General features: G+C 54.2%; 2 protein-coding genes across 13 annotated transcripts; one reads left to right on the top strand and one right to left on the bottom strand.

The window, feature by feature from the left end:
- Positions 1 to 17,872: 17,872 nt before the first annotated feature.
- Positions 17,873 to 25,621, bottom strand: LOC105496684 (uncharacterized). 12 transcript variants are annotated; one of them, XM_071067607.1, is made up of 7 exons: positions 24,887 to 25,578; positions 24,532 to 24,718; positions 23,935 to 23,996; positions 19,828 to 19,878; positions 19,614 to 19,753; positions 19,305 to 19,499; positions 17,873 to 18,473 (listed from the first exon to the last, which is right to left on the bottom strand). In XM_071067607.1, the coding sequence occupies exons 2-6, from the start codon at positions 24,538 to 24,540 to the stop codon at positions 19,486 to 19,488; spliced, it is 276 nt and encodes a 91-aa protein (XP_070923708.1). In that variant the 5' UTR covers positions 24,541 to 24,718; positions 24,887 to 25,578; the 3' UTR covers positions 17,873 to 18,473; positions 19,305 to 19,485. The 12 variants fall into 12 exon arrangements, with proteins under 12 accessions (XP_070923708.1, XP_070923717.1, XP_070923702.1 ...); XM_071067616.1 differs by lacking the exon at positions 19,828 to 19,878; XM_071067601.1 differs by lacking the exon at positions 24,532 to 24,718.
- A 57-nt stretch (positions 25,622 to 25,678) lies between these two features.
- Positions 25,679 to 27,094, top strand: LOC105496682 (actin related protein T2). The gene has a single exon (XM_011767231.2). The coding sequence runs from the start codon at positions 25,879 to 25,881 to the stop codon at positions 27,010 to 27,012; it is 1,134 nt and encodes a 377-aa protein (XP_011765533.2). The 5' UTR covers positions 25,679 to 25,878; the 3' UTR covers positions 27,013 to 27,094.
- The last annotated feature ends 729 nt before the right edge of the window (positions 27,095 to 27,823 follow it).

Below are 27,823 nucleotides of genomic sequence, written 5' to 3'. Positions count from 1 at the left end.
ATGGGTATATTTTGAATAATCCTTAATGCTCAGATAAAAAAGTGATATTTATATCACAGATATTTATATTTCTCTTTTAGTCAGTTTTTAAAAAATTTACAGAGTTCATTTGAAAGTCATAATTTTTCCCCAATGTTCTATTTCTTTGTTTTGTTTTTTTCTTTTTTACAATCTAGATTCTACCTTGTATTTAGTTTTCATGTCTTCTTGGTCTCCTCCAATCTGTGACAGTTCTTCATTCTTTCCTTGTTCACAGACATTGGCACTTTTGAAGAATACAGGTCAAGTATTTTGAAGAATGTTCATAAACCTGAGTTTGTTTTGCTTTCTAATAAAATCAAGGTTGTGGATTTAGGGGAAAATTCCTTAGTCCATCATAATGGGGGCATGTGATGTCACATCATACTGGTAATGTTAAATGTGAGCCCTTGGTTAAGGTGAGGTCTGCCAGGTTTTTCTACTGTAAAGTTACTGTTTTCCATTTGTAATTAATAAATATCTGAGACGAAATGCTATGAGACTACACAAATATTCTGTTCCTTCTTAAACTTTTACCCAGTAATTTTAGTATTCATCAGTGGACCTTGCCCATAACAATTATTACTGTGGTTTTCTATTAGTGATTTTAAAAATTTGGACTAATTCATTTTACATTTATGAATTGAAATGTTTCCCTAAGGAAGAGTTTCCAATTCTCTCATATTTACTTATTTATTCATCATTTATTTATGGACCTGTGGATATTTTTCTCTTCTGGACTTTAGTCCAATACTGTTATTTTTATTTTATTACTCAAATTGTCCCAGTTTTGGCTAGTGAAAGTTGAAAGTGAAAGAAGAAATTTTTCATCCTTTTTGAAGCTGTTATAAATGGAATTGTTTTCTTAATTTCATTTTCAGATAGTTCATTGCTAAAGTATAGAAACATAATTACTTTTCATATATTGATCTTGTATCCCAAAACTTTGATGAATTTGTTAGTTCTAATAGGTTTTTTTTTAATCCTTAGGATTTTCTACATACAAGGTTATGTAATCTGTTAATAGGCATGGTTTTGCTTCTTATCCAATCTGGATTCCTTTTATTTCTTTTTCTTGCCTAGTTCCCCTGGCTAGAACCTCAAGTCCAATGTTGAAAAGTTACGAGAACAGACATACTTGTCTTGCTCCTGATCTTAAGAAGAAAGTTTTCAATGTTTCCTCACTAAGTATATTAGCTGTGGGTTTTTCCTAGACGTCCTTTATCAGGTCGAGGGAGTTTCTATTCTTAGTTTGTTGAGTGTTATCATTAAAGGGTGTTGGATTTTGTCAAAATGCTTTTTCTGTATCTATTAAGGTGATCACGATACTTTTGTCCTTTATTCTACCAATATAGTATATTAGATTAATTTATTTTTATATGTGGAGCAAGTCCGACATTCTTAGAATAAATTTCACTTGTCATTGTATATTAAGCTTTTTATATGTTGTTGAATTTGAATTGCTAGTATTTGTTAAGGATTTTTGCGTTGGTATTTATAAGGGATTTTGGTCTGTCATTTTCTTGGGATGTCGTTGCCGAGTTTTGGTATCAGGATAATACTGACTTCATAGAATGAGTTTTATTTCTGTCTTTGTCTTTGTCTTTGTCTTTGACAGCTTGACTATGAAGTGTTTAGTGTGCATCACCTTCGAGTCTATTCTACTTAGACTTCATGGAGCTTCCTGAATGTATAAATTAATCATTTCACAAAATCTGCAAAGTTTGGGTCATTATTTCTTCACATTTCTTTCTTGCACTTTCTCTCCTTTCATTCTGAGACTTCCATCATACATATGTTGCTATATTTGATAGTGTCCCCACAGATCTTGGAGGTATTATTCATTTTTCTTTCTGTTTTTCATACTGGATTATCTCAATTTACTTAGCTTCAAGTTCACCAGTTCTTCTACCAGCTCAAATCTGCTGTTGAGCTCATCTAGTGGGTATTTCATTTCAGTTATTGCACTTTTCATCTCCAGAATTCCTATTCGATTTAAAAAAATAATTTATATTGCTTTATTTATATTCTCTACTTGATGACACATCATTCTCATACGTTGCATTAGTTCTTTAGATATGGTTTTCTTTAGTTCTTTGAACATATTTATGACAGCTGATTTAAAGTCTTTGTCTAATAAGTCCAACACCTGGGCTTCCTCATGGGACAGTTTTTATTGACTGATTTTGTATCCAATGTATGGGCTATACTGTCCTGGTTCTTTGCACGTTTCATAATTTTTTGTTGAAAAGTAGACATTTTAAATAGTTTAATCTAGCAGCTCTGGAAATTAGATTCCTCTCCCCACAGATTCTGTTTTTGCTATTTGTTTTGCTGAATTAAGTCTATAAAGTATGTATTTGTTTCATGTATAGCCACTGAAGTTCATTTTGCTTCGTGGTCAGCTAATGGCTAGGGAGAGATTTCCTCAAATACCTTGGAGCAAAAAGTCTCCCTGATTTTGTGGAGGAGGACTTCAGTTCTCCAGCATGCAGGCTGCAGCTCTGCCTTAGCTTTCAGTTCCTACTTGTGCAGAGTCTCAAGGCTAGCTAGAGGTGACAGGCTAGCGCCTCCTCAGGTCTTCCCTGGGCATGGGCACAGCATGACACATGCATGTGGCCCTCTAGAATATCCTGGAATATTTTGGAATTTCCCCCTCCAGTAGCTGTTAGGCTGCCATTTGTCACAGCTATCATGATCAGCAGATTGTTAATTTTCAAGGCCACTACACAGCTTGGGAGAGGGAGATGAAATAGGACAAGCTGAAATGTCACACAGCTCTCCATTCTTACCAAGATTTAATCTTTTTTCTTAAACAAATGCTCTTCAAATTGTTGGAGGCTGTATTAGTCTGTTCTTGCATTGCTGTGAAAAAAATCGAAGAATGAGTGATTTATAAAGAAATGAGGTTTGATCAGTTCATGGTTCTGCAAGCTGTGCAGGAAGTGTGGCAGCATCAGCTTGGCTTCCGGGGAGGCCTCAGGAAACTTACACACATGGCAGAAAGCAAAGGGGAGAGTGAGCACTTCACACTACTAGAGCAGGAGGAGGGGCAGGGAAGTGTCACACACTTAAACAACCAGATCTCATGAGAACTCCCGCACCATGCAGTGGCTGGTGAGGGGACGATGCTAAACCTTTCACGAGAACTTACCTCCCACGAGGCCCCACCTCCAGCACTGGGGATCACAGTTCAACATGAGATTTGGTGGGGACACAGATCCAAACCATATCAGAGCCATTCACCACTGCCTCAAGTCTCCGTCCATCCTTACCTCGGGGCCACTTCTCTCCACTCAAGATGAACGTTCAGGTGCATGGCCCAGAGCTCCTCCCACCAAGAGGATGTCCCCTGACCCTGGTGAACTTCCAGGGCATCTAAGAAGTTAATTTTGGCCATTTTATTTGCAAGGATTCTCCTTGCTTTTATGGAGGGGCGGAACATGGGGATCCTTATTCCACTATTCTGGAAATGCTTCCCTTCAGGAGAGTCTTGCAAAAAGGTCAGTCCGGATCAAGACAGACCTGCTTGTTTGTTATATTCCTGTGCTGGTGGGTGGGTTTGCTATACCCATTCCTTTCACTCAGGCTGTAGCAGCGACCATGGCTCTATACAGAAGTTTCCATTCAGATTCTTGCCTCTTGGGGATCTAAGAGCTTCATCCCCTGTCCTAGGAGCCCGTTGCAAGCTCCCTGCTATCAAAAGCGGCATCTGGGAACCACCCCCAGGCAGCCCAAGCATTAGGTCACCACAATTACTATTTTGGGTCATGTTATTCATTTTTGGGCCTCTTGAAATTTCCATTACTCTTTTGCAAGCTCAGCTTTCCATTTAAAGCATGCATATCCTATTTTACCTGGCATTGCTAAGCTATTTAAAAAAAAAAAAAAACCAAGAATGATCTCGGGTTATCTTGATCAAAATTCTCCCTGGAAAAAGTTGCTCTCTGTATATTTTAAAACTCACAGAAACACGCACATACACAAGTGGCCAAGCGCAACACACAGAAGCAGGAATGTCAGCTATGCTGAGGGTGGTGCGTGGGGGCATCTGGCATGAAGACAGGTAAGAGGGTCTGGCCTGGGCCCGGGGGTCTTCAGGTCCACCTCATCCACTTGCAGCCCTCACTGGAGGTGTTTAGTGACACAAGAGTGGGGTGTCTGGACTGCCGGCAGCAGGACTAAGGGAGCCTCCTGTTGCCCAGAGCCTCTGCCTGTCCACACTGGGCCTGCCGTTCCTAGGCAGTGGTCTGGAACCCCTGGGACTATCATTAGGGCCTTGGGTGATACTTGCAGAGGTGCCCCCTCCAACGCTCGGGGAAAGTGGAAGGTCCACAGGCCCAAGGTCCAGGACAGCAGGTGCCAGGAGGAGTGGGAGGAGGAAGGGATGCGCTGGGAGAGGATGGAGGAAGTTGGTGGTCCTGAAAGTGGATCAGTTTGTAAGAGAACTTTATGGGCTAGAAATGAGGGTGGGGCTGAAGGGAGAGTGGCCAAGGGCTCCCGTGTGAGAGGAAGACGTGCATCTATCCAGCGGGGTTCGAATTCCCCAGATGGACCAAGGACAGACTGGCGGGAGAGTCCTTCCAAGGGCTGTGGTTTTCTTAGAAAGTGTGTCTGGGGCTTTCCCAGCCATCAAGATGCACCCACATCCCTCCCAGCCTGCGAGCCCCACACCTAGATGGACCTGCATGGCCACAGGGTCCGCTTTCCCTTCTTTCCCTGCTCCCCAAACACTCAGTGATCCCATCGGCTGCAAACTTGGCAGCAGCAGGGCTGGGACTGAGCTCCCGGAGTTGGGGTGGCTGGGCCCCTTTATACCAAAATCTGGTTGTTAGAAAGGTTGGTGAGAGCGTGGAGCGTGGAACACCTCTCCCTCCTCAGCATCACTGTAACGTCCGCGGCCGACCCTCCCCAGCGCTTCCCCACGTGCAGGTCCTAAGAGCTTCATGGTACCACATCACTTCGACCTTCCAGCCGCCTGGGCTTCCTTCTCATCATTCTCTCTCCTTTATTAAAAAAAGCAAGAAGAAACTCAGAGAGGCTGAGGGAGCCAGCTGCTTGTGGCCACAGAGCCGCTAAGGTGAAGACCTGGGGTTTGAACCCGGAATTTTTCTCACCCTAGAGTCCATGTTCTTAACCATCATAGTTTATCCCGACCTCTCTTTTTTGAAGGGGGAGTTCCAGGCATCCAGCGAGCCAGCAGCAAGGACCTGCAGAGGATCATCCTGAGTCAGGCTCCCTGGACATGGGAATCTGCGTGTGTGTCATTTCTCCAGGAAGAGCTCATCAGGAAAAGCCTTTGAGGGTCATGGTGAAGCAGGGTAGGGGAGGGTCAAGAGCTGATCGCCCGGTCTCAGAGCATCTCTGGAACATGAACTGCACTGCAGAGAAAAAAATCGAGCCGTCTGTGCCTGGACAGCCAGTCACTGGCCAGGGGCCTCTCCAGGGGGTTCACCACTTCCTGGGCAAGACGGCTCAGGTTGGTAAGAAAGCCGTTCTCCCAAGACAGGGGATGCAAGCCATTTGCACCCTTCACTCCAGCAGCTTAGAGGTGGAGTCACTGAGCCTGTGAAGGGGATCTGGAGGGGCTCCAATGGCACCTGTAACAGTCTGCCCCTGGCCAGCCCACAGTCACCTGCTGCTCACAGGTCAGTGAGTTCACTGCAGCTGTGCAAGGCACAGGCTCTCCACGGTTCTGCAGCCTCAGTTCCTGGGAGGTTCACCGGCAGGGGGCTGGCGTATAAACTCTGGTCCCGCTGTGGTCTCCAGGCCGTAACTTACCCTCACCCACCCCTTGACCTGCCGGGCGCTCTAGGCTGCCTCTGCCTCTGGTCCAGCAGGCCTGGCTGGTGAGGGATCTGCCAGGAGTCTGAGTCCCAACTGCCATACCTTAACAAGGCTGTGGTTAGTGGACTTGCTGGGCACTGGGGTAGCAGGAGGTGTCCCGTGGGACACATGGACTCCAGGCACATCCCCACCCTGTCCTGGGAGCAGCAGCCCTGGCCCCATCTCCACCCCTCAAGATCGGGGCCAGCGACCTCTGCCAGGACTCTTTTCTGCGCCTGACACAAATGAGGCAGTGGTGACCAGATGGCAATGCCTTCTCAATCCAGAGGGACTCGTTCTGCCACCCCGGTGGAAATGTACCATTCAGGCAGCCACAGAGCCACAGGGTGAGGGCGGCAAACCCATGTTCCCACAGCGAGCTGCGTGGAACGATGGCGAGGGGACCTCCTATGTGTCCATTCCTTGGCTCCCAGATCCACGCGTTCTGCCTGTCACGGACATGGCACCATGTCATCGTCACTGGCTTGAGAAATATCCTGAAAACTAAAGGACAGCACCCACATTCTCGGATGCCCACATTCTCGGATGCCCACATTCTCGGATGCCCACATTCTCAGACGTCATCTCTTAGCCAAGCCTAGGCTGCTTCTGGGAGGACACTCCGTCCCTGTTGGCTGGGCCAGTTCTGGAGGGAGGTCCACGGTGGGGCCAGGAGATCCACGGTTGTGTACCCCAGCCCCTTCCTCTGACATCGTGGGGTCCTGTGGTCAGCGGCCATGTGGCTAGGGACCTTCTGTTAGTGAATCTGGGCTCTTGGCTGTGGTGCATGAAGAAAAGCAAACCCTCATCTGGCACAGGCACCAATCCCAGTCCCGACAGGCCCCTGTCCTCTCCAGTGCAGAGTGGTTCTTTGTAACCAGTTTGCCACTGAAGGGCTGGCTGGTGTCTTTGAGGGACGATGTCAGGACATGAGCTGCGGTCTGTTTCTGATACAGCAGTGACAGTGATCACAATGACCTTGATGAGAAGCCTGTGCCACTGAGGGGACGCATAGCTTCAGATCCTGTCACCTCGCCTACTGCCACCACATGTTCGTCACCCCAACCCTGCAGTGGCCCCGGACAGAGGCTGCCTGACACCTGGCAGAGCTGCCCTGCCCACGCGCTCATCCTGGGCCTCTTCCACACAATGCCCGCTGGAGCGTGGGGATGTGGGACACAGGGACCTCCCCGTCCTCCAAGCCATTCACCACTGCGTCGACTCCGCGTCCATCCTTATCCAGGCTCACTTCTCCCCACTCACAGGGGATGTACAGGTGCACGGCCCAGAGCTCCGCCCACCCAGAGGGTGTCCCCTGACGCTGGCTTTCAGGTTGGCCTCTGCGGAGCAGTCACACAGCAGCAGCTCCTTTCTGGCTTGTCCTGAGAGCTGAACCGAGCATCTGAAAGTCAAGATTGCTTCTTCCTCTTTTGCCCACTAGTCAGAGAGACCCCGATGAGGCCAGTGGTGTGAGTTGGGGGAGAGACGTTGGTGCGTGGTGGCAGAGGACACGGAGGTGGGTTTCCTGTTTGTGGAGCCTCCTTGTGCCCCCTGGACCTGCCTGGGCCTGGTCACAGATGACCCCGTCAGCGAGGGTGGATGGCCACTGCATCGTCCAGCCTTGTCACTGGGGCCTGGCGGTGCACAGCTCTCCCTGGGTGAGACTGGCTCCATGGACAGCTGCAGTCCCCTGGCCAGAGGCTTCCTGCCTGCCGAGGTGCGGGAGCTCGTCGGGGACTGTTCTGGAAAGATGGTCCGTTCTCTCCCACAGAGAGCAATAACGGAGCCTGGCTCCCGCGCTCCGGGGTCTGCACGGCTACTCTCTTGGTGGGCATCGTGCTCCACCTCGCGGGGTCTCCCAGGCTGTAGGGCCTAAGAGACAGAGCTGCTTATACACAGCCTGGGAGGATTGCAGCGCCCGCTGGGGCCTGGGCCTGCGGAAGAGGAACTGCCTGGGTGGTACCTGACGAATGGCAGGATCAGGGTGCCAAGCACAGGCCATGCTGCCTCCATAGCCTCAGGGGCCTCAGGATGTTGCGGCAGGAATCCAGTCCACAACAGCCACCTCTGGAGGGGGCGTGTCCCCCACCCTGAGTCCCCTCCAGGTGTGCACCCCTGCCGAGTCCCCAGCTCCATCTGCGTGCTGGCTTCAGCGTATGGGGCTGCTGTCAGGGTCTGGGCCATGTCCAGGTGGTTCCAATGCCTCCCTTCCTTCTCATCATTGTCAAAGCAGGAGGTTCCACACAGCCCCAGGGTGAAGCTCACTGGGGGTGCTCACCGAGGCCAAGCCACGTGCATGTGGACGGCTTCTGAGCCTCACCATGGGATGGACGTGGAAAAGGATTAGCTCGCAGATGGGCCCCCACAAAGCGCGTAGCCAAGGTGTGCGGGCTCGAGTGCGACACTCCCTCCATCCTCAGGGCTGCAGCTGTGCTGTTTCTCAGCTGTGATTGTGACCAACTCACCATGACCACAGCTCATCCGGCTTCCCGGGGGCCACACTGGTGACTTAGATAGTGACAGGGCTTGAGTGGGGCATCCTGTCCCCTGTTCCTGAATCCCAAAAACTGCAAACCCTCACCCTGCTCCCTCGGCCGGCAGAGGCAGAGGTGATGTATTTTAGCAGGAACGGCCGTGTGGAGGCCATGGAAATTGTCCTCAGGCCTGCCCCGGCCCAGAGAGCAAAGTGAAAACAGTAGAAAAGGCTGTGGGGAATGGTGGGAATTAGAGCCACTTCCCAAAACTTGAAGGATGCAGGAGGCTGTTAGCAGTGAGTGGCAGCCCCTGGCAGGTTGAGCCCTGTGCATCACCAGGGAACACAGAATGCCAAGCAGTGCAGCCAGTCAGCCACAGGAAGGTGCCTGAGGGGGCGTCTAACCTGGAAATCTCACCCCAGGACTCGCCCTGTGGAGCTGAGGACACCGCGTGCCAGGATGTCCTATGCACAGGCACCACTGCAGCCCTGGTTACCATTGCTTGTAGCAGGTGAAACTGGTCACTGCAGTGAATTCCAGACACAGAAAGCTGTGCAGTCTCCGTCATACGGCCAAGGCTGTCATGGGCCCTGAGAGGCAGGAGTCCACAGGAGCGATTCCACGTTGGGATGTGCCCTGTGCCCGCTCCAGCTCAGCTTGGCTCTCAGGCTGTGGGGAGATGTCCCCAAAGGGCTCACAAGCCCTGCCCCTGCTCACCAGACTGAGCAAAAGCCAGGGCACAGGGACCTCTTGACAGAGCTGATTGGCCGGCACAGACAGAGCCCCTGGGACTGAGGCTTTTCTCTGGAACCTCCCACATTCTGGGGGCAAGGACCCCAGCTGCGGCTGTGTCCACAGGCACCAGGGGAAGGGACTGGCACCAGGCAACCTGCGCCAAAAGTGTGGGGCCCCCTGCCAAGCAGGGCTGCCTCCAACTGGGATTGCGTGGCACTTCCCCGGCAGGAACCTCTCTCGTGTACCAGGTCAAGGCTGGTTGAGAAACACAGAGCCAGGGCTTGGGATGAGCCGAAAACCAGGAAGGGCTGACAGCGCTCCTCCCCAGGGCTTTGTCTGGGTGTTCCCTCCCCGTGCAGGAATTTGCTGCTTCCTGGTCTCCCCTAGCACCCTCCACCTGCCCACCCCATGTAACTCGCCCTCAGCTCAGTCTGTCCCCTGACTGTTTCATTTTCCTCATGGGGCATATCCCACTTCAGCACTATCTTGTTTTGAATTTGCTGACACCTCCCTCACCCCACCCCCTTCCCTTGCTCTTGACTGCAGGCCAATGACGCAGGGGGTGTCCTGACCTCATCCCCAGCATCTCAGCACCTGCACGGAGACTCAGACACACGGGGTATGGTGTCCAGTGATGGGAAGGCAGCTCAAACCTGGGGTGGAGGATGGAAGAGTAGGTGGGGAAGGAGCTATGAGGGTGCAGGGGCACCTGGGACAAGGTGGGGACCTTGGCCTGGTCCACACGAAATCATTTAAGCAGCATCCTTGAAGTTTCAACCACTGGAGGAAACAGCCAGGGAAGGGGGTTGTGTGCTTTATCTCCTGTTTCGTTTGGCAAAAGAGAACCACTGCTCTCCCTGCAGCATGGCAGACCCCTGCCCCGGAGTCTGCACCTTCCTTCCCCCTGCGCTGGGCTGCTCTGGCTACATGATCTCGCTGATACCTTGGGAACTGGGTGATAAGGCTCGTGCCTGAGTAATTTCTACCTCCAGGCTCTCCTGAGAATCACAGTACAATGTGGATGTTGCCAGGTTCTGCCAACACATTTTCCAGTCGGTCCTCTCTTGGGAGTCTGGGCGGGCAGGGCAGGGGAGGGGAGAGAGAGAAGGCGTCAGCCTCCATTTTTAGGTTGAATTCCCTTTTGGAAGGTGCCCTGTCTGTCTTTGGCAAGGATGCAGAGAGGGGTGGAGCACCACCCGCACAGGGCAGCTCGGCCAGCATCTCCCCAAGCTCTTCCTTCAGTATTCCCTTCAGCCCTGGGCAGGTGGGGGCAGCCACAACTCCCTTCTGATTAGTTTGATCCAATGTTTCTCTGGACTTAAAGACCCGCATTTGGAAAAGTCCAACTCTCTGCATACCAATCACTGTCTACTTGAGAGACGGCAATTCACCATTGGAAGTCTGACCACATAGGTAGGGTGGCCAAGCTGAGCAATACCGGACGCCCAGTGACACAGTTTGAATGCATGTCCCTGCCCAAATCTCACATTGAAATGTAATCCCCAATCTTAGATGTGGGGCTCGGTGGGAGGTGTTTAGATCATCCAGGTGGATCTTTCATTAATAGCTTGGGCCATCCCCTGGGTGATGGATGAGCTCTTGTTCTGAGTTCACATGAGATCTGGTGGTTTTAAGAGTATGTGGCATCTCTCCCCATAGTACTCTGTCTCTTGCTCCTGCTCCGGCCATGTGACATTCTTACTCCCCCTTTACCTTCCACCATGATTGTAAGCCTCCTGAGGGCTCCCTAGAAGCCAAGCAGATGTCAGCACCATGCTTCCTGTAAATCCTGCAGAAGCATGAGCCTATTAAACCTCTTTTCTTTATGAATTACCTGGTTCTCAGGTATCTCTTTATAGCAATGCAAAACCTGCCAATACAGAAAATTGGTGCCAGGAGTCAGGTATTGGTATAAAGATACCTGAAAATGTGGAAGCAACTTTGGAACTGGGTAACGGGGACAAGTTGAAAGAGTTTTGAGGGCTCCGAAGACAGGAAGATGAAAGAAAGTGTGGAACTTTTTAGCAACTGGTAAAATGGTTGTGACCACAATGCTGATAGTGGTATGAACACTGAAGTCTAGGCTGTTAAGGTCTCAGATGGAAATGAGAAACTTATTGGGAAATGCAGCAAAGATTACACATGTTATGCCTTAGCAAAGAGCTTGGTTGCTGCCTTCTGCTCCTTCCCTAGGGATCTGTGGAAGTTTGAACTTCATAGTGATGATTTAGGGGATCTGGCAGGATAAATTTCTAAGCAGCAAAGTGTTTGAGATGTGGCCTGGCTGCTTCTAACATTCTATGCTTAGATGCAGAAGCAAAGGAATAACTTAAAGATGGGACTTATATTTAAAAGGGAAACAGAGCATAAAAGTTTGGAAAATTTTCAGCCTGACCATGTGACAAATTTAAAAAAAAAAGGCTTTTTTCAACAGAAGAATTCAAGCAGGCTGCAGAGCAACCACTTGCTAGAGAAATTTGTATGAATCAAAAGGAGCCAAGTTCTAATATCCAGGAGAGTGGGAGAAAGGCCTTGAGGACATTTCAGAGATCTTCCTGGTCTCCACTCCTATCACAGGCCCTGAGGCCTATGAGAACTAAATGATTTTGTAGGTCAGGCCCAGAGCCCTGCTGCCCTGTGCAGCCTCAGGACACTGCTTTCTATATCCTGGCAGCTCTGGGTCCAGTCTGGGCTGGAAGAGGCCCAGTTATAGCTCAGACTGCAGCTCCAGAGGATGCAAGCCATAAGCCTTCCACATGGTATTAAGCCTGCAGGTACACAGAGTATAAGAGTTGAGGTTTGGCAGCCTAGATTTCAGAGGATGTATGGAAAAGCCTGGATGTCCATGCAGAAGCCTGCTGCAGGAGTGGAGCCCTCACAGAGAATGTCTACTGTTGCAGGGGAAATTTGAGGTTGGAGCTGCCACACAGAGCTCTACTCTGTGGGGCACTACTTAGTGGAGCTGTGAGAAGGGAACCATCCTTTTCCAGACCCTAGAGTGGTAGAGCCTCCTACACAGCTTGCCTCCTACACCTAGAAAAGCCACAGGCACTCAACAACCTGTGTGAGCAGCTGTGGGGGTTGTACCTTGCAAAGCCACAGGGGTGGAGCTCCCCAGGGCCTTAGGAGCCCACCCCTATCACCAGAGTGTCCTCAATGTGGGACATGGAGTCAAAGGAGATTATTTTGGAGTATTAAGATTTAATGACTGCCCTTCTGGGTTTCAACTTTCACAGGGACTATAGCCCCTTTCTTTTGGTCAGTTTTTCTCCCTTTTGGAATAGGAACATTTACCCCGTGCCTCTGCCCCCATTGTATCTTGGAAGTAAATAACTTGTTTTGATTTTACACACTCATAGGTAGAAGGAAAACATCTCTAGATGAGACTTGGGACCTGGGACTTAAACTTTTCAGTTAACCCTAGAAATTAGAGTCAAGACTTTGAGGGACTGTTTGTAAGGCGTGATTATATTTTGCAATGTGAGAAGGCCATGAGATTGTGGATGGGTCGGGGTGGACTTACATAGTTTAAATGTATGGCCTCACCCAAATCTCATGTTGAAATGTCATCCCTAGTCTTGGAGGTGGGGCCTGGTGGGTGGTGATTGGGTCATGGAGGAGGATCCCTCATGAATGCCTTGGGCCATCCCTTTGGTGATGAGTGAGCTCTTGCTTTGAGTTCATACAAGATCTGGTAATTTAAGAGTGTGTGGCACCCCTCCAGGCCCTCACTCGCTCCTGCTTTCACCACATGCCATGCCTGCTCCCAATTTGCCTTCCACCATGATTGTAAAGTTTCCTGAGGTCTTCCTAGAAACTGAGCAGATGCCAGCACTATGCTTGCTATAAAGCCTGTAGAATAATGAATGAGTTAAACCTCTTTTCTTTATAAATTACCCAGTCTTGGTATTTCTTTATAGCAATGCAAGAATGGCCTAAGACACCCAGTTAAATTTGAATTTCAGATGAACAAGGAGAAATATGCTGCATAGGCATGTCCCACTTGGGGCAGTGGGAATCAGGCAAGCCCATTTGGGGCAGGCTCAGGACTGTGCACCAGGCTGGCTCTCTGCTCGCCCGCATTTCCTGGTTCCTATGCAGGTGGGCGTGGCCATGTGACTCATCCTGACTGATGAGGTGTGAGCAGAAGTGACATGTGTCACTTAAGCAGAGGTAGCATCCTCCCACATCTGTCTCATGGACTACACTATGGTGCCCATCCCCTGGGCTCTGAGTGACCACGTGGAGCCGAGTATACAGACTCAGCATGTGGAGGAGGTGTGTCCTGGCCCAGCCTTCCATGCCCACCTCCTGTGGGATGATGGAGCTGTACCAGCTGCTCCACAGCTGTTGTTGGCAGAATCCCTGAAGAGAAAGGTAATTATTGACTGCTCACATAGGAGGCCCAGAGCACGGCGCCCCTGGGCAAGAAAGTAGGGGATGATGCAAAGCTCCAACAGGCAATGCCAGCTCCTTGGAGCAGCTCAGCTTGGCTCATGTGTGGCCCTTCTTCAGAGCAGAGTTCTTTCATCCTCTCCAACAGAATGGCCACATCATCTGTCACAGAGTCCCCAAACATGCCCCTGTTGGAGCTGCCTGCCCCTCTGGAGGTGGAAGCATGGTCCCTGGAAATGGCAGAACCTCAGAAGCTGGGTGGGGAGCCTGAAATGTCTCTTTTTGCCACTTGATAAGGCCAATGTTGGGTTTGTTTCTAAATAAATCATCCCCATCTCCTAAAATCCTAAATCTGTTGACAGTTGCCCAGAACCTGAGAATACAAGCCTGACACAGACAGGCTTTCCACTGAGATATCTCTGGGGGAGAGATATTGAGCTGCAATGTGAGGCTGAGACCTGCTTATGTGGGGAGCCAACCTTCTCAGCTGCCCAGAGCCAATGGACCCCCAGCCTCCACTTCTCCCCAAAGACTCTCCAAGGCCTCCATCATCCAAGCTGGGAGTGAAGTCTGAGACTAGCAGCTGCCTTTGTGGTACCTTCCACTCAAAGGCCCTGCGGGTCCTGTTAAAAAGAATAACAGCCAGCAAGAGGGAAAGTTCATAATTTCTAAAAGGTGAGTTGGCAAGTGTGGTTTTCTCTCTGTGGACAGTGGACAGTGGGGGATCATAGGGAAAACTGGCTGAAGAAGGGGATCTGTGGGGGTCAGAGCACCCAAAGGCCACCTCAGAGCAGAACTGGGGGGAAGGGTAGTGCATTTGTCTGTTTTTATGATGCTAGTAAAGACATACCTGAGACTGGATGACTTACAAAGAAAAGGGGCTGGGCGTGGTGGCTCACGCCTATAATCCCAGCACTTTGGGAGGCAGAGGAAGGCAGATCACCTGAGCTCAGGAGTTCAAGACCAGCTTGGCCAACATGATGAAACCCCACCTCTACTAAAAACACAAAAATTAGCTGGGCTTGGTGGCTCATCCCTGTAATCCCAGCCACTTGGGAGGCTGAGGCAGGAGAATCACTTGAACCCGGGAGGCAGAGGCTGCAGTGAGCTGATATCATGCCACTGCACCCCAGCCTGGGTGACAGAGAGAGACTCTTTCAAAAAAAAAAAAAGAAAACAAAGAAAAGAAAAGGAGGTTTAATGGACTCACAGTTCCACATGGCTGGGGAAGCCTCACAATCATGGCAGAAGGCAAAGGAAGAGAAAGTCACATCTTACATGATGGCAGGCAAGAGAGAGCGTGCGTAGGGGAACTCCCCTTTATAAAACCTTCAGATCTCGTGAGACTTATTCACTATCACGAGAACAGCACAGGAAAGACCGGCCCCCATGATTCAATTACCTCCCACCGGGTCCCTCCCACGACACGTGGGAATTATGGGAACTATAATTCAAAATGAGATTTGGGTGGGGACACAGCCAAACCATGTCAAGTAGGGACACAGCAGAGAGGTGGAGCATGTTGCAGCTTCGCAACCTAAGAAAAGCTCTGACAATCAATCTGTGGCTCTGATGAACCACTTCATTCGTTTTCTGTGGCTGTTTAAAACAGGATCTGGAAAATGCTAGCCTGACATGGATGAGCTTTCCGTGTCATTATGCTCTCATGGTCTGGAGACCAGACGTCCCAAACTGAGGTGTGGTCAGGGCCTTGCTCCCTCTAGACTCTGGGTAGAATTGGTCCTTGCCTCCTCCCTGTTTGTGGCCAGCCATTCCTGGAGTTCCTGGGCTTGCCGGCACATCACTGCAATCTCCGCCTAGTTCCTGGGCTTGCGGGCACATCACTGCAATCTCTGCTTCTTTGTCACGTGGCATTCTCTCCGTGTGTCTCTTCTGGGACACAAGTAATCGGGTTTGGGGCCCACCCTAATCCGGTATAGCCACATTTCAACCTACCTAGTTACATCTGCAAAGGCCCTATTTCCAGATAGTCATTCCGAAGGTGCCAGGTGGACGTTATTCAACCTGGTACACCCAGGTGCACAGATCCTTCAAAACTGAATGTGGATTCTCAGGCTCGAATGAGCTGCAATTCCAGTCCCTTGGGGCCCAGCCAGGGTCCTGATCTCTGTAATGAGGGGAAGCAGCAGGTAGGAAGGGAGCAGTTTGGCCGGGAGCCCCCTCTTCAGATGGCCTTGGCTGTGCAGGACGTGTTAGACCGGCCATCCAGCCCCTGATGTGCCCCCACCTGTGACAGAGACCAGGCGGCCCTGAGCCGGCAGCACGTGCACTGTCATCCAGGACACAGCCCGGGGCCTGCAGCGGGCAACAACTGCTGGGAGCACTTCCATCTGGAAACCAGAGAGGTGTCCACAGAGAAGGGGCAGGACCTTCCCCTCCCCGTCAGGGCTGGCTAGGCGGCAACCTCGCCGTGGAGGAAAATCCTTCCACCTGGAGCCGAAAGTCCACGGAGATGATAAATCTCTCCTCGTGTCGGCTTCCAGAAACGACGCCTGCCATTTGCAGATGAAAAATGTCGGCGAGCTAGTTGGAAGCGGCAGGCACATGGCAGAAAGGTTAGCTCTCCTGCCTCTCCCCCAAACACAAAGCCTTTTCTTTCTCCAGCTGGAAGTGAGCACGCCTCATGAATGCAAAGCGCTCTTTCAACATTCGATTTTAAATTCTTTGAATTAAATCTGGATCCTTCCAGGCCCTGTGTTCTCCCGGTTATTTATCACTGGCTAAGTGTAGAAGTCTGTTGAGCGTCTCCGGGGACTGCTGACTTAGGAGCTGCATCTGAAATGTTATAAACTATTTAAAACCGAAAGCTCGGCTGTGTCCAGTCGGAGGGAGCGCATTTGCAGGCCGTGCTGGGAAAACGAGCGCTGGCCCCCTGCACACACACTCATTCTGCCTGGCCTTCCTCTGGGTAATCACTTTAATACGCTTGAAAATAAACCTTTTCCCCACCGAGGCAGGGCGATTTTTTCCCCTTATTTAGCAAACATTGATTTTTATTCCCTCCCCCATGGTCCTGCCTCTGTGAAATTAGCAAGTCAGCTTTGTCCCCGCATCCCCACCGCCCCCACCCCGCCGCCTCCCCAGGCCCGTGGCAGTCCCACCGCGCGCCGGCAGGGGGCGAGAAAGCCTCTCTTTTGAGGGCCCCACGCGGCGCTCCCGCGGGACCCGCCTGGCTCTGGGCTCCCGGGACAGGGAAGCCAGGCTTCTCCCGGGATGCAGGGGCAGAGGAAGACCCAGTTCCTTCCGGACGTCGCACATCAGGACCTGCGATGCTGAAGAATGAGGAACTGGGTGGAAGTCGTCGTTTGAAGCAGGGAGAGCCCCCCCACCAATCTCTCAGGAGCCCTGCCAGGTGCCCCTGCCACCTGCCCCGTGCCACGGGAGCCACACTCCCCAAAAGGCTGTGTGTGGCGGGCTTGGCCCCCAGCCCTGCCCGGGCACTGGCTGACAGCGCTGGAGGGGCTGGAATTGGGTAGGAGCTCCCAGGGGGTGACTCTGAGCCTCGGTCCTGGGGCCCTGGCCTACGTCCTGTCCAGGGGGCCTCCAAGATGGCCCTCGATGTGCCATTTCCTTTGGATGACCTCTCTGCCCCTCAGCTGGGCTGACCAGAGCACTTCTGATGGGTGGAGAGCAGCACAGGTGATGCCACTTTCCAGAGAGGGTTCTGGCCTCTGCCTTGGCTGGCTGCCTCCTCCTTCTCTCTCCCCACCTTTTGCTCTGGCTCTCTCTTTCCCTCTTCCTCTCTCCCTGTCTCTGTCTCTTTTGCTGTCTGTGTCTCTCTGTGTGTGTGTCTCTCTCTCTCTCTCGGTTTGGTCTCCCCAAGGGAAGCTTACGCCATGTGTGAAGCCACCAGAAGAGGCCCATGTGGCAAGGGACCTAGACCAGACAATGGCTAGATGAGAGCTTGGAGGTCAAACTCCCCTCTCACTCCCCACTGAACCTTCAGATGAGACCGCAGGCCCTGCCCACAGCTCAGCTGCAGCCTCGTCAGGACCTGAGAGTCAAAGGCACCCACACAAGCTGTGCCCAGATTCCTGGCCCTCAGAAATGTGAGATGAGAAACATTTGTCTTAAGCTGCTAAAGTGTGGAGTAACTCCTTACCCAGCTGGAGAGGACTGGAGAGTAACTCCCTACGAGGCCGGACAGGACCATGGCCCCTCCTTCTCCGCTCCACATGCAGCAGCTTCTCCTGAAATGCCCACCAGGCTCCCGCCTCTCACTGGGTGCTATGCTGTCACCTGGATCCCCAAGGCAGGAAGCACCGCTGCTTGCTGTGAACAAACACAGCTGGTTCCCAGCGGGCAGGCAGCACCTGCTGAACTCTGGCTCCCTCTAAAATGCACGTATTCCCGTCCTAGCCCCCAGCACCTGGGAATGAGACCAAATAGAGTCTTTGCAGATGGTCAAGGCAAGATGAGATCATTGAGGTGGGCCCTAACCCAAAAGGACTGGTGTCCTTGGGAGAAGGGGAACCAGATGCAGAGGCATAAACAGGGCCCACTAGAGTGATGCCACCCACACAGCCCAGGAGTCCCAGACACCAGGAGCTGGGCCCGGAGCAGGTACCTCCTCAGTGCCCTCAGAGGCTGGCAGCTCCATCCACACCCTGATGTTGGACTTCTGGTCTCCAGGACTGCGGGAGGATGAGTTTCTGCTGTTTCCACCACTGAGTTTGCGGCACGTGCTTCCAGCCGCCCCAGGACACGGGTGCAACGGCTGCCAGAATCCACCCCTCCATTCGCCCTCGAGTTTTCAAGTGGAAATTTTAGAAGGCCTTGGGAGGAAAGCAACCCTTTGAGGAATTGTCCCGTGATTCCTCACATAGCGGGTGTTGGACCCTGGGAAAGGGAAGGAGGAAGCTGAAAAGCATTTTTCTGCAGTTTCTGTCCACGTTGTGAGCACGTGCACCCCTGGATGGACCAGCCCTGAGTTCCAGTACAGCCCCTAAGTACACAGCAAGCATGTGCAAGTGGATGTGCGATGCAATTGACGGCACTTCATTTCTAACAGAAAAAAGAAAAAAACAGAAAAACCTCAATAATTGAACAATTATTAAATGCAAACACCTCAATAGCGGGTTGGTCTAATAAAATGGGCAAAGCAGACAACAGGTCACTGAGCAGCTGTTCGGAAGACCAGCGCCGTGCTCCACACGCTCGCTCAGAGGAGGAGGGGCAGGGACACGTGGGGGACGCGCCGGACCCAGGTTACCTGCAGTGACACTGGAGCAGCAAGCAGGGCTGGGAGGGGGCTTCCTGGCACCTCACACCGTGCTGGGCGCCAGTGCTCCAGGTCAAAGCCCAGTTCCCCTTGAAAGTCATAATACAAATGCGAGCAGAGCTCTCCGGAGGGAGGTGGGCGTGGGCAGGGTCTGTTCTCATCCCTCAGGCCCCTGTGCCTGTGGCCCTGCCCAGTCAGCCTCAAGCCTGCTCCAGCCTCACCTGCCGTGGATGGGGCAGAGGAGAGGCCTGGCTCCCACACCCCCCACCACATGTGTGCACAGAGCAAAAGATTTCCGAGTCCGGAGGAATGAGGCTGCCCTGTGCGCTGATGCCACCCTGTCCCAGGCAGGTGAGCAAAGGCACTGCCCAGCCTCCAGACTTAGTGTCCCTGCAGCTCGGTCCTCCCGCCACCCTCCTGCCTCTGTTCCTCCGGGCAGAGGTGCCTGGCAGCTTGGCAGTGTCCGGGCTCACTCTCCTCCTCCCCTGTGCCAGGGTTGGATGCTCCCCCCGGCCCTGCAGTGAGGCACTGAGTCCTGGTCAGGGGAAGCGCCGAGCCCCCGCATTGGAAAATAACAACAGTACTCATAATGCTGATGACTGAGCAGAGCTCACCTGAGGATGTGCACACTCGTGAGTGCTTTGGGGCTGCAGTGGCACTCGAGCCTTGGCGACGTTGCCCATGAGCCTCACTCCAGGCCCCTGCATGGAGAGCTGAAGAGGGCCGGTCCCATGTGGACTGAATGTTCCCCTGCAGAGTCCTCTGTGAAGCCATTTAACACCCAGCATGGTGGGGTCAGGAGATGGGGCCTTTGGGAGGTGGTTAGAGTCCTTGTGAGAAGAGAATGAGACCAGAGTCCCTTCCCTCTCTGCCACTGAGGATGCAGTCAGAGACGACCCTCACAGACCCCGCAGTGCTGGCACCTGATCTCAAACTCCCAGGCTCAGAACTGTGAGAGGTCAGCAACCTCTGTCGAAGTCCCCAGGATGTGGGTTTTGTGAGGATGCCCTCAGCGGCAGCAGCCATCTCTGGGCACCACGCGGAGCTGTCTACCAGCATCTGTCTGCATGTGGATGATGCCACTGAGATGTGGGCTTGGGCCCCAGGGCTTAGCCCACCCTTATGGCTGGCACCTACCCGACACCCCATGAGGGAGATGGTCCTGGGGTCTGCGTTTTCCAGCCCAGCCTGCAGTCGGGGAGCAAGTCACAGAGCCCCGGAAGCTGCTGCGGGGAGGCCCCTTGTCTTTTTAGCATCCAGAACCCAATATTCCCAAACCTCCATCTCAGGTTCCTGCCACACCTGTCCCAGGTGACAGGCCACCTCTGCACCCAGTGTGTGCCTAGGTGGGGCTTATCCCCTGACCAGGGAAGCTGGAGCCCCCACTCACCCTAGACCACCCCTGCTGGCCACTAATTGGTTGAGGCTCTGGGCACCACGGAAGGAAAGAAAAGAGGGAGGGAGGGAGGAGAAACAAGAGGAAGGAGGGAGGGAGGAGAGAGGAAGGGAAGGAAGGAGGGAGGGGGGAGAGAGGAAGGGGAGAGGAAGGAGAGAGGAAGGGAAAGAGGGAAGGAGGAGAGAGGAAGGTAAGGAGGGAGGGAGGAGAGAGGAAAGGAAGGAGGCAGGAGAGAGGAAAGGAGGGAGGGAGGGAGGAAGGAAGGAGAGAGGAAGAGAAAGCAGGGAGGAGAGAGGAAGGGAATGAGGGAGGGAGGGGAGAAGAAGGGAATGAGGGAGGGAGGGGAGAGGAAAGGAAAGAGGGAAGGAGGAGAGAGGAAGGGAAGGAGGGAGGAATGAGAGAGGAAGGGAAGGAGGGATGGAAGAGGGAGGAAGGGATGGAGGGAGGAAGGAGAGAGGAAAGGAAGGAGGGAGGGAGGGAGGAGGGAGAAAGGGAAGGAGGGAGGGAGGAGGGAGGAAGGGAATGAGGGAGGGAGGAAGGGAAGGAGAGTAGGAAGAAAGAAGTGAGGAAAGAAGGAGGGAGGGGAGGGCAAATGGAGGAAGGAGGATGGGAACAGGGGAGGGAAAGAAGGAGGAAGGCAGGAGGGAAGGAGATAAGTAGGAAGGAATGAAGAAAAAGGAGGAAGAGAGAAAGGGAAGGAAGGAGGGAGAAAAGGAGGAAGGAAGGAGAGAGGAAAGGCAGGAGGAAGGGAGGGAGGGAGGAGGGAGAGTGGGAGGGAGAAAGGAGAGAGGAAGGGAACGAAGGTGGGAGGGAGGAAGGGAAGGAGGGAGGGGAGAGGAAGGGCAGGAGGAAAGGAGGGAGGGAGGGAGGAGGTAGGGAGAAGGGAGGAAGCGAGGACGGGAGGGAGGTGGGAGGGAGGGAGGGGGAGGGGGGAGCCAGGAGAGGGTGGGAGGCTGGCTGCATGAAGTATGGCTGGAAGGACGGATACTGGGTGGGTGGCTACGTGGGTAGATGGATGGAGGGGACTCGGATTCCATCTCAGGGACTCACAAGGGCTGAGCTGCCGGGGAGAATGCTGGGGCTTGGGCCCTTCTGGTTGAGCTGCCAGGGAGAATGCACGGGCAGAGAGGTGGGGGAGCAGCCGCACCGGGTCCTCCTGCGACCGCCTGTGGGCCCTGTGCTCCCCACACCCTCCTCACTCTTTCGAGGACAGTGTGCCTCCTGCCATCTAAGAGTCGCCTGTTGCTTCACTGCCGACACCGGCATGGAACCCGCAGCCAGCGGGATCTGGCCACCAGATGTGGGCCGGCACTAATGAGCCCTGTCCACTGGTCAATAATTGGCTGAGGCTCTGGCCACCAGTGACAGATGGAACCAGGGACAATGGGGCCGACAGAGAGGCCCCTCGCCCAGGGTTTGGGTGACCCAGGCACCCTGAGCCAGGCTGGTGGGGGCAGGGGGTGCCCAGCAGATACAGGGCTACCCACTCCAAGCTCACATGCCTGGCAGCTTCCCAGGGACACCCATGTCCGTCACCTCCAGCTGCAGTCTCGGGGCCCCTCCCCGGGGATGGGAGGTGGGTGGGGGGTGCTGGGGGAGTGGGAGGGGCCTGTGCCGGGTGCGACTACTCCAGCAGAAGGAAGAATGAGGCTTTCTGTGTAGGACGAAATGATGGCCCCAGAATCATCTCAGGGTGAGCCCTGCCCTGGATGGGGGACGGCGGTGCAGCCAGCTTGCCCATAAACTTGTTCAAGCGATTTATGAGGCTTGGTCAGCATGGGTCGGGGCGGGCCAAGGCGGAACTGTGGCCTCTAATTGGAGCAGGGAAAGGAGGACGTCCTTGTGTTAATAACAACCTTCACCACCAACGCTCCCCTTGAGCTCCAAGTCCACTCAGTTACTGGGGTTTCTGTCCAGTTGGACATCAAACCCCTCCAGGTGACAAGGACCCCTGTGCGTCTCACACGGGCACCTCCAGGAGGTGTAGACCAAGTAGTAAGAGGGTCGAAGATGTTTCCTCGTGGACGGCGAGCCCGGCGTCTCCCACCACTGCCGGGAGGAGGCCGAAGTTCCCAGGCACCTGAGAACTGAGAACCGCAGGGAGGAACCTCTGCCCTGGGGCAGCTGGAAACCAGTACAAGGTCACGTAGACTGTGGCTCATAAACCCACTGGATCTTCTCGGTGGCCACGTGGTGCCAGCCCCAGACAGTTGCCTCCTTGGTGGGGGGTCTTCAGGGTCCTTCCTGCTTCTTCTGGCTCTGCCCACATGGCGGACAATCTTCAGCCCAGTGAGACACCGAGCAGCTAGGACAGAAGCGCCTGCCTAGCCAGTGGCCGGGCCTTGCCCCTGAGGTTCTCGGCTCCAACAGCAAACCCAGATATGACGGTGATGGAGCCAGCCTCGCCCCGGGTGTCCAAGCATCCTGATGGTAACTGGGGCAAGACCACCCTGCCTGCCAATTGGTTCTCCCAAATAGACAAACAGCAACGTGGTGGGCCTCACAGGGCCTGCTCTGCCGGGCACATGGCACCCCGGCCACGATCATCTGAGTTACCAAGATGGGTCAGGCCACCAGACCCAGGGCCAAGGGCACCACTGCTCCCAGGCTCAGCAGGGAGAGAAAACATTTAGGGAAAAAGGACCTGGCCAGTGCTGCCTGTGCCCCGGCTTTCCCAGCTATGTACTTGGGGGTATGCCCTTGTCTCCTCCAAAGCGGGGACTGGCAGGGTCATGGAGGGACCGAGAAGAGCTGGAAACAGGTGGAAAGTCCCAGACCTAATGCGGAGGCTGGGGAAGCAGCTGGGCCGGGCAGGGCGGAGACAGGGGCCTGTGTGTTTTTGCAGGACGTGCACAGGGTAAGAGGCTGTGCCCGGGATGCTGTGACTGTGCCTTGTGACAGTAACAGGGGACGGAGGAACGGAGAAGCCCCACAACACCCCGCCAGGAGCTCAGCAGCCCGGGCATAGTGGGTCTGTCTCCTCCTCTGTCCTGCCTGCAGATGCCCAAGACCCCAGCCCACCCAGGGCCACCTCAACGTGTCTCTGTGCCTGACCCAAGAGCCCTCCCCACCCAGCATTGTCACCGCCTCCCACTGTGGCCACCGGCAGAGCCAGAATCTAGGAAGTGTCAGAGCCTGTTCCTCCCGGCTCAGCTCAGGCGACACCGAGGCACTTCCAGCCACACCTGAGAACCGAGGATGCAGACCGTCTGTGACGGCTGCGGGCTGGAACCCCAAGACACAGCAGCCAGCCAGGGAATGCTCTCCCCAAAACGTGAGACTCGAAACCTTAGCAATCCCTGCAGCTGATGGTGGATCTGGGCTGTGCAGAGCCAGGGTCTGTGAGACAACACAGCAGGCTCGGTCGTCCCAGCCTTGGGGGCCCTTCCCAGGCCGAGACCACCTCTACAAGGTAGAGGGGGCTCAGCCGGGGGCTGTGGGCAGAGGGCTCAGCCGGTGGGGATGCATACCATCCCTGAGTGGCACTCTGTCGCCCTCCTGGGTAAACCTGGTGTCCATCTGGGGCCATCTCTGGCAGCATCAGCTGATGTTGAGCCATTGTTCCGCAGGGCATGTGACGGAGGGGGTCCTTGCCCCTTTGCAGGGCCAGGACAGAGCCACCCAGATCCTGTCCCAGGGCTTCAAAGGGCCAGCCTTGTGGACAGCCACACCTCTGCCAGGACCCCCGGCTGTGCAGGTCAGCAGGGATGGGCCCACTTGTATCTCCCAGGACTGGTGCCTGTGGTCTCCCAGTTCAGCGTGGGGGGAGCTCTTCCCATGCAGGGTGGCCCTTCTGTTGTGAGTGTGGCCGCACCGTAGAACCGGAAAGGCATCGGAGGACAACTCACCTTGCAGCCTGGGACGTGCCTGGAAGACGGCGTTCGAGGGGGGCACCCTCTGCCCGTGCACGCTATCAAACAGGAACAGGGTCGGGATGGTGCCTGCCCCTGTCCCAGGACACTCTCCCCGTCCCCCAGCACTGGCCAGGCCTCAGGTGACCTTCAGGAGGACCTGCGGGGTGACCTTGATGTGGGCAGGGAGGACCTCCAGGGCCTGGCTCAGCAGGTTGCCAAGGAGGCCACAGGGCCCCAGGCCATGCCCATGGGTCAGTGCCTCCGTCCACACCTACCGCCGCGGGGAGCCTGGAGGTCTCTGAGACAACTGCAAGCAAGCTGTGGGGTGGCTGCCACGGTTTCCAGAGAAATGGAGATTTAAAAGCCACAACCGCCCTGGCATGCATTTGACTCAGTTTCCCTCTGGGGGGGTGCCCTCTAGGAAAATCTTTCAATAATCAAGTTTTTGTTGACTCCCGCCCAGGGATCAGTGGTGCCCACAAAACCATGTATCAACAAGACACATCTACACCACACATCAACGAGTGTACAACGCGTGTCTACACCACCCATCTATCCCATGTGTCTATACCTTGTGTTTACACCATTTACCTGTGCCATGTGCCTAGACTGCCCATCTACGACATGTGTCTACACCACCGTGGGTTTAATGCCTGCTGCTGGGTCAGCAGGGCAGGCAGGACACACAGCGGGGGCCACCAGCAGGAGCCGAGGGGCTCCAGGAGGGGAGTGACCCCGGGAGGCATCCTCTGGGAGAACTTTGGGAGACCAAGCTGGGCTGCAGGGTGATTGTGGATATGACAGGAGAGAGGGAATAAACCTCATATTCTCCAAGGCCACCTCCACCCTCCTCAGGAAAAAAGTGAAGCTGGTTCCCACGTTGGATCCCCTCCCACTTTCTCCCCAAGCAGAAGATCAAGTGGGGGTCTGAGTGCCGGGCACGCACCGTTGTGGGTCCTCTCATAGTCCGGAGCTGCTGCCCTTGGCCTGGCCCAGTGCCTCCTTCCTGGTTGTGCTCAGACCTTGACCCTTAATGGCCTGGTCATCTCTGAGCGTTCCTCTGTGGCTGTGGCCTGACTGTGTGGCAGCTCGTAGACACAGAGAGGTGTCACAGGCTGCAATCCAGGCTGCCCGTGTGAAACCAGTGGACCATATCTTCGGGGCTGTTGGGGTTCCCAACTCTGTGGCCGCTGGACTTTGTTGTGTGCCGGCACTTCAGAGTCTGCAGAGAGGAATGAGGGGCCTTGGCCTCAAGCCAGAGCAGAGATGTATTCCTGGACAAAGGGCCAGCAGCCCAGAGGGCTTTGAATAGGGTCCACCCAGTGGGACAGACAGCCGGGACTAATGGGATGGAGGGAGGAGAAATCCCTGAGAGCTTCCTGGAGGAGTCACTATTCAAAAGCACGTTCTAAGTGCCTGTTGGGACAGAATTGCTTACCACACCCCTCCAACCTGGTGCTTGGTTCTCCCCCTTAGCACAGGGAAGTGTTGTCACCCCAGAGGTTGCAGCTCAGAGAAGCTGGTTTTCTGGGGTGCACCCAGGTTGGGCTGCTTCTCTCCACTCTAAAGCTAAGTCTCTGCCTCAGCCCACACGCTTGTCCAGCACCACCCTAGGATGCGCTTGCCTCCCTCTCTTGAGCTCCTCACCCTGTGGGGGATGGGGGACTCAGAGCCCCGCCCCCCGGGCCGCTGAGGCTCAGGACAATCGTTGCCTTGGCTGGATTGTTACCTAGGAGGCAGCCCCCTAGAAGAGGCCTCAGCAGGCGGGGGCCCCCTGAAGGGAGAGCAGACCTGAGCCTGAGGATGGAGGGCTCCCTGGTGCGGTGCTAGCCCTGCCTTGAGACACCCCGAGAGCCGTGGGATCCCCTATTGCATCACAAAGTGGCCCTGGAGGGCTGGGCTTTATTTTGATGAGGCTGAGAAGGGAAGGCTGCGGGCATGTTTAATCCGCACGCGTTAGACTCCCCGGCTGTGATTTTCGACAATGGCTCGGGGCTCTGCAAAGCGGGCCTGTCCGGGGAGTTTGGACCCCGGCATATCGTCAGCTCCATCGTGGGGCACCTGAAATTCCAGGCGCCCTCAGCGGGGGCCAACCAGAAGAAGTACTTTGTGGGGGAGGAGGCCCTGTACAAGCTCGAGGCCCTGCAGCTGCACTCCCCCATCGAGCGTGGCCTGATCACAGGGTGGGATGACATGGAGAGACTCTGGAAGCATCTCTTTGAGTGGGAGCTGGGTGTGAAACCCAGCGACCAGCCTCTGCTCGCGACGGAACCCTCCCTGAACCCCAGGGAGAACCGAGAGAAGATGGCGGAAGTCATGTTTGAGAACTTTGGCGTGCCCGCTTTCTACCTGTCGGACCAGGCGGTGCTGGCTCTCTACGCCTCGGCCTGCGTCACGGGCCTGGTGGTGGACAGCGGGGATGGGGTCACCTGCACTGTCCCCATCTTCGAGGGTTACTCCCTGCCCCACGCAGTCACCAAGCTCCACGTGGCGGGCAGGGACATCACGGAGCTCCTCACGCAGCTGCTCCTGGCCAGCGGCCACACCTTCTCCTGCGAGCTGGACAAGGGCCTGGTGGATGACATCAAAAAAAAGCTGTGCTACGTGGCCTTGGAGCCCGAGAAGGAGCTTTCCCGGAGGCCGGAGGAGGTCCTGAGGGAGTACAAGCTGCCCGACGGGAACATCATCAGCCTCGGGGACCCGCTGTACCAGGCGCCCGAGGCCCTGTTCACGCCCCAGCAGCTGGGCTGCCAGAGCCCCGGGCTTTCGCATATGGTCTCCAGCAGCATCACCAAGTGTGATGCCGACATCCAGAAGATCCTCTTTGGGGAGATCGTGCTGTCGGGGGGCACTACCCTGTTCCACGGGCTGGATGACCGGCTTCTCAAGGAGCTGGAGCAGCTGGCCTCCAAGGACACTCCCATCAAGATCACGGCTCCCCCCGACCGGTGGTTCTCCACCTGGATTGGAGCCTCCATCGTCACCTCTCTGAGTAGCTTCAAGCAGATGTGGGTCACCGCCGCAGACTTCAAGGAGTTTGGGAGCTCCGTGGTGCAGAGAAGATGCTTCTGAAGGCGGCTTCTCGCGGGGCACAGTGGGGGGTGAACCCGAGCCCCAGCTTTGGGAGGATGTTCAATAAAGGACAAATACCGGAGCACCTGTGGCCGCCTCCACTCAGTTCCTTCTTGGGGGCGGCAGAGTCATTTCTGGCCCTGGTGGTGAATCTGTGAAGTGGCTTGGTCCACACCCACTCCCCTTTGCTTCCTCCCAAGACAGCCCGGGCTGAGTCCAACTATTCCATCTGCAGTTTGTAGGAAAGTAGGGCCCTGGACCTCAGGCGAGTAGGGCACTGAAGTCTGCATTCTAAACAAGGGTCTTAGGTGGGCCGAGAGAGTCGGCAGGGAGGGTGGGGACTAGTGGGTGCGCCTGGTTCTGAGGGCTCAGCAAGAAACCCCTACTCATGTGGGCCCTTAGCTAGCATGCCAGGGCCTGGGCTCTGCTCGTGAGAGGCCGGGCGGCTGAACAGGGTGGAGGTGTCGTTCTCAGCAGATAGGAACAGACAGGAACAGAAGTCACCGTTTGCTTAGGGCCCTCTAAACTCAGGGGTCCTGCTCCCAAAGGAAGTACAAAGAATTAACACTTCTGTTTAGTGAGTGTGATTCTTCTATTTGTTTTTACTTTCAAGGATGTTTATAGCATCGTTGTTTGGGGGGAGAATGCTGGAAACAGAGTTAATGGCCATCACCAACGTTAACAGTTGAGTAAATTATGCATGGAGGGAATTTTTCCACATTGATGTGGTGGAATTAACCCAAAATATTATTGGGAGAGAAGTGGAAAATACAAATAACTCTTTATACATGGTCCTTCCCTTGGTTTTTTG

The sequence above is a fragment of the Macaca nemestrina genome, chromosome 1 (assembly GCF_043159975.1).
Source record: "Macaca nemestrina isolate mMacNem1 chromosome 1, mMacNem.hap1, whole genome shotgun sequence".
NCBI classification, from domain to species: Eukaryota; Metazoa; Chordata; class Mammalia; order Primates; family Cercopithecidae; genus Macaca; species Macaca nemestrina.
This window is presented reverse-complemented; position numbering and strand designations above follow the sequence as displayed.

Excerpts from the sequence above, each read along its gene's own strand:
- LOC105496684 (XM_071067594.1), bottom strand. The coding sequence starts at position 21,123 with ATGGAATCCGAGTCCCCTCCATCCATCTACCCACGTAGCCACCCACCC.
- LOC105496682 (XM_011767231.2), top strand. The coding sequence starts at position 25,879 with ATGTTTAATCCGCACGCGTTAGACTCCCCGGCTGTGATTTTCGACAAT.